Here is an 11,664-nt window from a genome sequence, read left to right as displayed (position 1 = left end):
CTAGTTCCTGGGGACCTCAGACTCCGGGAGGAAGGGTCCGTGGGCAGTCTGGGCCCGCAAACAGGTACAAGTTTCGGTTCTGGAACCTCGACTCCGCGTTCCTCGCGAGCAGCGCGGGCCGAAACGAATCCACCCTTGAGTGCACCCTGTGAAGGGCCATGACGCCCTACCTGGCCCTAAAGGGCATGGATGAACCCCGAGTCGGGGATCCCCGACTCCGGCTGAGCTCCCCACCCCCCGGCTACTCCCTTGTCACAGATGGCTCCAGCAACGTGATCCGCCGGACCCCACTGGAACCCAGTGTGTAGCCCCTGAAAGCTGCGGCCCTTATCGTCCAGGAATCTGGGTTGCGCGCGGGCGTGGGAACCAGAGAGGCGGCCGCTCCCCTCCACCCCCACCCCCTGGAGCAGACAACCGAAGGAGCACGCTGCCGGGGACTGGGGGAGGGGGGCCTAGGGTGCGGCCTGTGTTGGGAGAGAAGGTGCAAGCGCGGGGAACGCTGGGCGGTGTCGAGCCCAGAGTCCCCGCAACGGAGCCGCTAGGACTAGGCGAGCTGCAGCTCCCGACGACGCACACCACTAGCGGGAATCCGCGTTCACGCCCCCGTGCGCCCAGGCTCCGCCCTCTACCTGCTCCGAGCCCCCGCCTCCGCCGCGCCATTGGGTAACCCTGACGCCCGTCAGACGAGCCCCCGCCGCCCTCCCCGGGCCCGGAGCTGCTCCTCTTAGCGCCGGGGCCGGCGGGCCGCGCCACTCTACCGTGCTGGACCGGCCCCAGACCCCGCAGCCGCTCCGGCCGCCTACGGCGGGCTCAGGGCGAACCATGCGCCCTTTGAGCGCACCGCCTGCCCGCTGGCTCTGTGTGCTGGCAGGAGCCCTCGCCTGCGTCCTCGGACCCGTGGTGAGTGTGCACCCCTCCGCCGGGAGCCCCGGGAATAAGCGAGCTGCCGGGACGGAGGATCTGGGGCCATCTGGCCATCGGGGGGCAGCAAGAGCGCGGTTCTCATCTTCTCTCTCCACCCGGGACCGGATCTAGCCCAGAGGCGTGGGAGCTCGATGGCACCGGGTCCCTCCCAGAGCAACCTAGAGCGCTCACCTCGAGGCCATCCCAGGCAGCGGTGGAGAGGTTGAGGGCGAGAGGGAACCCCGGACTTGCTTTGTGAGGAGTGTCTGTGTGGGTGCGTGGGGGAGGAGAGCTGTGAGCGGCGGGATCGGGTGAGATGGGAGATCCTGTAGACTGTGAGGTGGGAAGGAGGCTGTGAGGGTCTGGGAGCGTCTCTGGGTATTTTGTGAACTTGTGGAATAAGAAGACAGAACAGCAAAAGCACCGTCCGTGCCTATGGCCTCGGAATGGGTCGTTGCGATCTTATTGGTGACACGACTCTCCTTCCGCTCGACCTCCTCTGTCTGTAGGAAGGTGGGAGATGGTGGCAGGGAGAGGCATGTGCTGGGGAAAGCAGAGGGACTTGCTCTGCCTCTGACCTCCTCTTCCTCCCACACAGATTATGTGGGTGGGTATGATCCCGTGGCTGTGAATGGCTCACCAGGGCCACGGGGCAGATGCTGGATTACCTTCTCTGAGAGTAGGGAAGACCTCAAGACTCAGTCTGCCCATTTTACAGCAGGACAAAATGAGGCCACAGGAGCCATACCAGCCCTTGCAAGCCATACTTAGAGGCGATTGCCTTCCTCCCTTTGCTTCCCGGCCTGTGGAGAGTCTTTTCCCAGGTGGATACTGGTCTGGAAAGAGCAGGCGGCTTGGAGGAGGGTGGGGAATCTTGGTCACCTAGTGGGTTCTATCCCATGGTTACCTCCTTTACCGTCGCCTCCAGATTCAGGACGAGTCTGTTTCCACCCCGCCAGTGTCTGGCACACCTGGGAAAGTTCATGTCCTGGCTAAGGTGCAGCCCTCTGAGGATTGGCAGGCATTGTCCCCTTCCTCTAGCTCACAGTCCCATTTCCCAGACACCAAGCTCCACATAACTCTGGTCCTCAGTGTCACCAGGCCACTCACCAGCGGTTCTCGAGCTCTCCCAGCCCTGGCTCCCTGCTTCTCCGGTTCATTTTGGATGAGTGAGGGGTCCTTGGGCCACTGGAGGTCTCCAGGTGCCCTCCATCTAGACATAGCTTGAGCCCAGCCCTCCATCACCTTCCTTCCCATCTTCCCAGGTCTGATTCACTCAGCACCAACTCTGGTTCCTCCTTCTGTTTGCTTCTGATGGGGTCCCACACTGACCCCATCCTTTGGGTCCACGAGCCTCAGTCTCCCCTGAGCTGTTCTGCCCCCCAGGTGGCGTCAGACTCACTGTCCTCTCAAGCCAGGTCAAGCCATGTCCTACAAAAGAAGGGGAAGAATCTTAGCGTGGTCTGGAGGAGGGTCCCAGTTCCTGCCTTGCTGTCCTTACTTGCTCCCTCCTGGAATGGGCACCCAATGTTCCTGCTCCAGCCGGACTTGGGGGGGATATGTTATCAGAGCCATAAAATGGCAGCTGCAGAGTTCACATTGAAGGCACAGAGCCTTATCACGCTGTTTATGGGGCCCTGCCTTGGCCTGGGAAGGGAAATCTTTGAACGGGGAAGCCAAAAAAAAAAAAGAGAGAGAGAGAAGAAAACCTCCAGTGTGTCTCCAAAGAGGAAGTAAAGTATGTCCCAAGGCCTTCCATAGCTCCTGCCCCCTTGGGCCATAGACAGACTCCCAGTGCCAGGCCAGTCTGAGGTCCTACCTTGCAAGAATCTCCACTGCAGGAGCATGGCACAACCAGGGACCTGCACGGCGACCTGCATGGCACTGCCTCTTAGAACTGAGGGACAGGGCTGCTGTGACAGACAGACGGACAGGGAAACCCCCTTGGAAGAAGCAAGGCAATGCCCTGAAGTTTGGCTCCATGGCCTACTTTCTTCAGCTGCAAACTCTGAACACACGCTTTGCTCGCCCGGCCCCAGAAGGTAGAGAGCACCCAGTCACCAGTTTCCATTAGAACCTGGACAACCGGAACGAAGAGCAAGGCTGTCTCCTCTGAACGTTCGCGGACAGGTGGAAGCCACCTGCTTCCGAAGGTCACACCTCACCAGTCCTGTTGGCAGAAAGAATTCCCACAGCACTGAGCCCTTCTTGGCCACTACTACCAGCCTTTCCAGGGTCTTTCCACTACTGCCCAGGCCTCTGGCCTCAGCAGATCGTACTGTGAACTTCAGGAAATATGGTGGCTACTGGGCCAGGCTACCTTGAGGTATAGAGAGACAACCTCAATTATGCCTGCTCAGGACTCCCAGGGCCTCAATGAAAGACAGAACTTGCTAGAGGTTTATGCCTCTGCATCCTGGAGTCTGGAAACCTAACCTCCTCTGAGGCTTCTGTAGCTTGCATGGGGGTCACAACTACAGAGCCTTAGACTCTGCCCTGCCCCCACTGCCATGGCTGGTTGGCTTGGGAAACATCTTTAATCTCCACAGAAGAATATGGTTTCCTCATCTCTGAAGAGAAAAGAGAACCCTTGGCCTAGTGTGGAGGAGAATTGGAAAGGCCAGACTGGGCTGGAGCTAGCCCCACTCACTAGCTGGGGCCTGATCTTCTCTGAGCCACAGGTCTCAGGTGAGAGAGGGCTGGGTGTTCAGACAGCCCTGTGTGAACTCTGAAGGAAAAAAAAAGGTAGTCAAGATGTTGTGTGGCCCATGTGACAGATAGGTCATCCCTGCTCCTTGATCTCTGAGCTTGGACCTTTATCCAACCAAGGCAGGCAAGATCTGTGGAGTGGGTGGCGTGTCCTCATGAGGTGTCTTCAGGAGGTGACAAGGCCTCTCAGAGGAGGCGGGACATCTCACAGTGAGGGCAGCCTTGATGGCAATCCAGGTTGTGTTACCCCACCAGCACAAGGCCTCTCCCCAGCCACCCTCCCGCCATCAGCACCCCCTTCACTGTGGCTGCTTGGGTCACGGGTGAGGGTTGGAGGCTGGGGACTGAAATGAGCCTTCGCCTTTCTCAGCCTCTCAGACTTTGCCCTTCCCTTTGCAGTCCCGGCATGGTACTTGGGAGCCGTAATACCTGGAAACTCTCTCCTGCTTCTCAGCAGGGCCTGCAGAGAAGAGTTTCATCTGTCCACTACATGGACAGGTTTTGGGGTTTTTTTGTAATTTTACTGTAAAATGATTCAAACATAAAGATATGTTTGAATATTATGATATTTGATATCATATATCATATATTTGAACATTATGATAAAGCCATAAGTGGTGGCTCATGCCTGTAATTCCAGCACTCAGACTAAGGCAGAAGGGTGGAGTTCAAGAGCAGCCTAGGTGAGAACTTGCCTCAAACAAATAAATGCATGAATGCACAAATGAATGAATATAAGATTAGCATAATAAGGGACTGGACAAGAGGCTCCATTGTTGCGTGTAATGCGGCGCGGTGTGTGGGTTCATGTGGGTCTGTGAAATGAAGACTCACAGACACATTAAGAATGAACTTAGCCTTTGTGGCTACAGGGACTCAGTCTCTGTGGACTGAGGCACTTTCCTTTTGCCTCCTGGCATTTTTATTTTTCCCTGTGTTTACACCTTAGCTAGTTGATTTCTGAAATATCTCTAAAGGAACTGAACGAAGCTTCCAAAAATACAATACCAAGTGTGAATGCCTGGTTCATGAGGTACCATGGTTTTAGCGTTTCCTCTAACCAAGTTTCAGACAAGGTTCCCATAGGACAACAAAAGGTGTCTGTAGCACAAAGGATGGATTAGGGGCTGGATGCTGACCCCAGAGCTAGGTCAGGTGTGGCCCAGCGGGGGTTCATGGCTAGCGAGGCTTCCTTGCTAACCCTCCGGTGCCCGGCTCAGCAGGATTCTCTCTGTTACACTCAGTGGTCAGGAGCAGCACACTGGTTTGTGCAGAGGACCCATACTGGTACACTCACAACCACCCATAGCTCCTGTTCCAGGGCATCCAACACCCTCGTGTGCCCTCCTTGGGTGCCTACAGATATGTGATGTGCATACAAACGCTAAGATACACACACATACACATAAAAAATTTTAATCTTTGTAAAAGGATAGTATAATACAAATATTCCTCAGGTTTGCACTGGGTCACTTCAGTGTTTAATTTTTACATCACTTGTTTATATTGGCTAAAGTATATTTAAGTCAATTAGAAGAATACTGACCTTCAACCCTGGTTCCAAATGCATCTCTAAAATCAAAGACCACTTGACTGTATAACTATGATGTTCTGGTCACACCTAACACGAAATGCATGCTAGTTTCCCTCAAATCCAATATTTAAATGCTCCCCAACCACACTTAGGCACAATCAGGTGAACAGTGACGTTCTCGGAGAATTTTCCTATTGCAGCGGTTCCTCTGCCTGACTGATGGGGTCAGACAGTCAGCTGGCAGGCATTTGGGGTAAGAGTGAGGTGCCTTGGCAGTGAGCACGGGCAGGGCCGCCCTCTATGCAGTCTGTCTTATGTGGTTGAAGGTACTAAGATCCGCATCTCTCAGGAAGCGCCTCCTCCTAGCCACCTTCAAAACAAGTTCTTCCTGCAAAACAGGGCACTGGAGGAGGGGAAGATTCCACGGGCTGCCATCTGTAAGTTGAAGACTTGCAGCCTCGGGCTCCTTAAGTAGCTGGTGTTCAGCATTCTGCAGGGAGTATTGATACCAGCAGCACCCACAGACCCGGGGTCCTCTTCACCAGCGGTGTCCAGGACAACAGGGAGTTAAATTGAATATGTACAAACAAGAGACAGCCTCTGTGTGTGTGTGTGTGTGTGTGTATGTGTGTGTGTGTGTGTGTGTGTGTGTGTGAGAGAGAGAGAGAGAGAGAGAGAGAGAGAGAGAGAGAGAGAGAGAGTTTAAAATGAGCTGAGTATAGTGACACATACTTAGAATCTTAGCAGTTAGGGGGCAGAGGCAGGAGGATTGCCAGGAATACGGCTTCCAGTTTGGGACAATTGTAATTAAGTGGCCATATACACTCACAGAAAAGTTTGTGTGGAGCATATATTTTGTTTTCTTGGGTAAATGCCTAGACTATAGCTAGCCAGATGTACACCACTGTACGAGGTGGCTTTTACGTGGGTGCTGAGCATCCAAACTCGGGTCCTCATGCTTCCACTGCAAACACATCACTGATGGGGGCATCCCTGCAACCTCCTGGAACCCCCAAAATGCAACTCTGCACCCTGATAGTTCATTTTCCTCCTCCTCCTCTTCCTCCTCCTCCTTCTCTCTCTCTCCCTCCCTCCCACCTTTTTTCACTCTCGAGAGTGCAGTTGTCCTCAAGAGGAGCCATGATTTATAAAATGTGGATTAGCCGAGAGGGAAGGTTCACATTCCTGAGAAAGAGGCATGAAAATACGAGGAGGGGAAAGAAATCAGACATGCATTATGCCAGGAGCAGGCCTAGCCTGGCATGGGACGGGGCTAGGACTTTTCTAATAACTACCCCGTTTTCTGCAGTCCCCTGCTGTAAAGTGGTGTCCTTGACTTGTGAAGCCCAACATGATATGCTATGCCATTGGGAACAAGAGTCTTTTGGGGGACAGGTGGCAGCTGGGGGGACTGTGAGGTAGACTGAGTCGGGAGAAGTGTGAACTTAATGTCTTTGTTATACTCATTGTGCAGATATGCTTGGGTAAATCACCCAGTCACCCACCCAAGTAATGACCGGCAGTCTGATCTTGTGGTCTTCACAGGCTCTACCGCCTCCTCACCCCTGCTTCTTCCTCGGGGCTGTGGCTGTGCCGTGCTCTGCCCAATACCTGCAAATATTTTTTAATTAGAAAGATGTACAGCTCTGAAGTGACAGTTCAGCAAATTGGTGTGTGTGTGTGTCTGTGTGTGGGTCTGTGTCTCTGTAACTCTGTGTCTCTGTGTGTGTGTCTATGTCTTCTGTGTGTGTGTCTGTGTCTATGTGTGTGTTGGTGTAGCAACCACATAGGTCAACTTGCTTCACCTTCCTATTGGGGTTTCTCATGCCATCACCAATGAGATAAGCTCTTTAGTCCTCTGCAGAGCGTCTCCTCTCCCCAGGTCCTCAGTTTCCCTCCATGGCTGCCATCATGTGATTGGGTTCAGGGGTGGGAAGACTTAAACAAATCTTAGTATGTGTGATGGTTTCTGTCTGGGGCTAATGCAATAGAGAAGATATTAAATGGGACCCCTCAGAGTGTCCTACCAACTACTGCCGATTCCTTCCCTCTTCTGATGCTCCCAGATTCCGGAACAGGTCACAGCAGCACAAATCATTCATAGTGATTCCTCATGCTTAGAATTCTGCAGACAGCACACTCTTCCTGACTTGGCCCAACTCTCTCAGTGGTCACCTGTCTCCCAAAACACTCTTGTTCCCCAGTATCCAGCCACCTATAATATGACAGGTCTTTGCAAAGTGTGTGTCCCCTGCCCTCATCCTCCTGAATCACATCTTTGAGGGTCTCGTATAGCCTAGGAGTCAAAGCTCACACTTCAGAACTGGTCTTCAAGGCTCTTCCCAAGTCTATCCCCGCCTCCCTTCCATGACTCCTCACAGTTGCTACCCAAGGCTTTCTGCAACCTCGAACATGGTGGCACTTTTACTTCTCACGGCCTGGGTGTACCCTGGGATGCTGACTCCACCCCTGATTGTCAACTCTTTCCTCGTTCTGTATAAACTCTCTCTGTGACCCACCCTGATACCCACTGTCCACCTAGATCCCACCCTAGAGCTTGTCCAGTGATCCGCAAACTTGGCTATATTTGTCTAGGGAATTTTCCAATGTCCACTATATGTCTGGAGTCCAGAAGGATAAAGAGGATGTTTAGAAAAAGGAAACAAATGAGAGAGGAAGTCCAAGGTCTGCCTGAATTCCTCAGCGATAAGGGCCAAAGGGAACTGCCCTGGCTCTGTCCTCCCAAGGGCCGTGGTTGACCAGATGACCAAAGGCCAATCTCTGGCAGAGAACTGAGGCTACACAGACTAGGGTCAAAGACTTGGGTCCTATCTGAGGATGTGACTTACTGGGTGACCTCAGGTCCCTCTCTGGGTTACTATTTCCTCTACATTCTTCCAGACAAGAGTGTTTTATTCAACTAAACTTTGGCAAAGACAGTTTAGCTACTGGATACATACCTCTTCATGGTTCACAGCTGTCCAGGATTCCAGATCACCCTGGGGGATCCTGGATCCATGCCCTCTCCTCTCTCTGACTCAAAACCATGCTCGGAGGCAGTACTTCTGGAGGGGCAGTTGCATGGTGTCAGCCAGAATTTTATTTAAGAGTAGCAGGCAGAAGTGGCTAAGAACTAGGTGTCCCACAGTGACTCAAAAAGGAATGAATATCTGGAGAGATGGTTGTTGGTAACCTGTTTGCCTTGGAATATCAGAAGAGATGGTTGTTGGTAACCTGTTTGCCTTGGAATATCAGAAGAGATGGTTGTTGGTAACCTGTTTGCCTTGGAATATCAAAAGAGATGGCTATTGGTAACCTGTTTGTCTTCTAAGCACAAATACTTGAGTTAGATCCCTGGAGCTGATATTGAAAATAAAGGAAGAAACAGAGGGAATTAAAGAAGGGAGGAAGGGAGGGAAGGAAGGAGGAAGGGAGGGAGAGAAGGAGGGAGGGAGAAAAACCTGGGTGGCTGGCAGGAACTTGAAATCTTAGTGCTGGGGGGTCCGAGACAGGTGGATTCCTGGGGCTTGAAAGCCAGCCAGTCCAGTTTGTTTGGCACATTCTAGGCCAGTGAGAACCCCTGTTTCAAAAAATAAGGTGGACTGTGTCGAGGAACAACGCCGTGGGTTATCTCTGGCCTCTATGAACACATCTATATATTTGTGCACGTGCATGTGCCCATATGCATGTGTGTGTGCAAACACACACAAATATGGAACACCACTTGGAAATCTGTTTGGCCATTACTCTGGTTTAAGAAGACCCCAAAAGTGAGGGCCAGCCATTGTTCTGTCCTCAGACTGCAAAAATAGGCACCTTGGGTTCCTGAGATAGGAAAATTAACTAGCTAAACCATAAACAAAACTATTGGCTCTTGTGGGAAGATCTGGTTTCAAACATAGCCTGCCTCCACTGTCAAGCAGCTCTGGATTTTCTCTGTCTCCTTCCTGCCACCCCCCTCAGAGGCCTCATCTTCATGTTCTGTTTGTCAACAAGATTACCACAGAAGCCCCAGCCTCTGCTCCTTTGAGGTTTTTCCAATTCAGTGGGGAACATTAAACCTACTTGCCTCCTAGCTTAATCCAAACTCCCAGGAGTGCGAGCCTTCTGGCTCAGAGAAGCCTGGTTTGGGCCAGGTGCCAGGCACTGAGGCCGGGAATGCTAGCTGCCTTAAATCTTGGTCACTCCAATCCTCGGCAAGAGGGTTCACCAGGAGCAGTGATGGGGCCAGGGTTCTCTAATGAGAACCTGGCACCAGAGGAAGGAAAAGTGATAGGGGATTCCCCTCTGTATGATGTGAATACCATTGGTTAATAAAGAAACTGTCTCAGGCCTGCACAGGGAACAGATCTAGGTGGGGAAAACTAAACTGAATGCTGGGAGAAAGGAGACAGAGTCAGGAGAGGCCATGGAGCCACTGCCAGAGACAGATGTGTTGGAAACTTTGCTGGTAGGCCACAACCTCGTGGTGATGCACAGATTAATGGAGATGGGTTAAACTATGACGTAAGAGTTAGTAAATAAGAAACTAGAGCTAATGGGCCAAACAGTGATTTAAATAATATAGTTTCTGTGTGATTATTTCGGGGCTGGGCGGCTAGGAAACAAACAAGCGGCCTCATTACAGCAAATTGGCACCCAACGTGGAGCCCAAACCCATGACCCTGAGATTAAGAGTCTCATGCTCTACGGACTGAGCTAGCCGGGCACCAACAAGCAGCCTCCTTCAACAACAAAGCTTGTGAGGAGGCTTGTACACAGACACAGCAGGCAGCCACATGTCCCATCTTGCCTTCATGTCACAGCTCAGTGTGACAGAAGGCGAAAAATGTGATGAAAACCCTGAGAGTCGTGTGGATGAGGCCAAAACTCCAAAGGCATCCAGCTGTTGGCAGACTGGGCCTGGGAGGCCAAAACTCCAAAGGTATCCAGCTGTTGGCAGACTGGGCCTGGGAGGCCAAAACTCCAAAGGCATCCAGCTGTTGGCAGACTGGGCCTGGGAGGCCAAAACTCCAAAGGCATCCAGCTGTTGGCAGACTGGGCCTGGGAGGCCAAAACTCCAAAGGCATCCAGCTGTTGGCAGACTGGGCCTGGGAGGGTACCAAGGAGAAGCTGTGTGCTCCTATGCAAGCAAGGTGGAACAGTTGGCTGGCCTGCCCCAACTTCCTGACTACCCCACTCCCCACACCTGAGGATGAGCCAGTCATGGATCCCTAAGCCTTACCACTACAAGCATTCTGGCTGAAAGAGGTGACGCTTACGATCCCTAAGAGGACACACAGATGCTGGGTCTCCCTGAAGCTGCCTTTTCTTTCTATGGTTCTGCCAAACGATGCTCCATGGCAGCCCCATGCTCCTTGTCAAGTTGAGCAGGACTCAGCAGCCTGTGTCTGGACTCCAGCTGACTGGGTACCTTTGTTGGGTATGTGAGGTCTTGGTGGCAGGGACATGCGGAGGAGGCGGTCTTCCCATGGACCTGGACTAGGACAAACACAATGCTAGCTGGGAAATGATGATGCTCACAGGAATGAGAAACCTATTGGGGTGGGAGGGACACAGTGGCCAAGCCTCAGCTTAGACCTCTCTCTTGATGGCAGTGGAGAGAGCCAGGCCGTCTGCATGCGGAGTTGTCGCTGGTATTGACTCATTTAGACCACTGTTCGAGTTCTGTGTAGGTCAGTGTTGCAGGGTAGGGGTTCCTCTTGGAGGGATGAAGTAAATGAAGGCCCCATGTTTATGTTGCTTTGCTAGGCTTCCGTCAACAGGGCTGAGTCAGGGGTGGAGTGGGGACTGACTGATGTCGATTCTCCAAGCAGAGACTGAGTACAGGGTAAGAGCAATGAAAGGGAGACCCGGCAACCAACTGTGAGTCCCCTCCGGAGCTTTGCCCGGGCCCTCGTGGAGACTGGGATGAGGAGACCGACGACAGAGGATGATTGCCAGGCGTGGTGGCCACTTCCTAAAGTCAGAGGCAGACCCGAGCTGTCCTATTCAATTGCTTCCCCACAGAGGCCTTCACCGTCTACATACCCACAAACCCTCAAGACCTGCCGCTTTCCCCTTGATCCCAGGCAGCCACCACTCAATCCCATATCTATCCCAGTGCCATGAATGCCATGCTGCCAGTCACCCGACCCTGATCCTGAGCCCGGACATGCTGGCATCCAGGAGAAACGCAAGGGCGCCTCCAACCGGTTCAGGGGGCTGGTGGGGCCTGGGACTTCTTGTGGAGCCTCACTTACTCACTTTCTTACTTAAACCTCCCTGGTCCTCCTGGAATCTGCCTTAGCTTTTTCTGTGGTGAAGGAGATGGTGAGGTCTGGGCGAGAAGGGTCGGTATCCCTGTCCCAACTTCATGAGCAAAAGTGAACAGAGGATCTGCAGACAGAGGAGATGATGCAGCCAGACTCCTTCGTTCTGCCCGGGCTTGGCCCCAGGAGCTCGAGGCTGGCGTCCAGCATCTTCTTACAGGGAATCACTAGCGTGGCACTATCCACCCAAGGGCGACAGAGGCAGGG

General features: G+C 52.9%; 1 protein-coding gene across 1 annotated transcript in view; it reads left to right on the top strand.

Annotated features, from left to right (window-relative positions):
* The first annotated feature begins 608 nt into the window (after positions 1–608).
* Vipr1 (vasoactive intestinal peptide receptor 1) overlaps positions 609–11,664 on the top strand; it is a 30,930-nt gene continuing 19,874 nt past the window's right edge. Inside the window, exon 1 of the mRNA XM_075964110.1 lies at positions 609–900. Coding sequence (XP_075820225.1) covers positions 823–900 — 78 coding nt within the window. The 5' untranslated portion in view covers positions 609–822. The remainder of the gene's footprint in view (positions 901–11,664) is intronic.

The sequence above is a fragment of the Microtus pennsylvanicus genome, chromosome 3 (genome assembly GCF_037038515.1).
Source record: "Microtus pennsylvanicus isolate mMicPen1 chromosome 3, mMicPen1.hap1, whole genome shotgun sequence".
In the NCBI taxonomy this organism is placed as follows: domain Eukaryota; kingdom Metazoa; phylum Chordata; class Mammalia; order Rodentia; family Cricetidae; genus Microtus; species Microtus pennsylvanicus.
The sequence above is the reverse complement of the archived record's forward strand: the minus strand, read 5'-3'. Positions and strand labels throughout refer to the sequence as shown.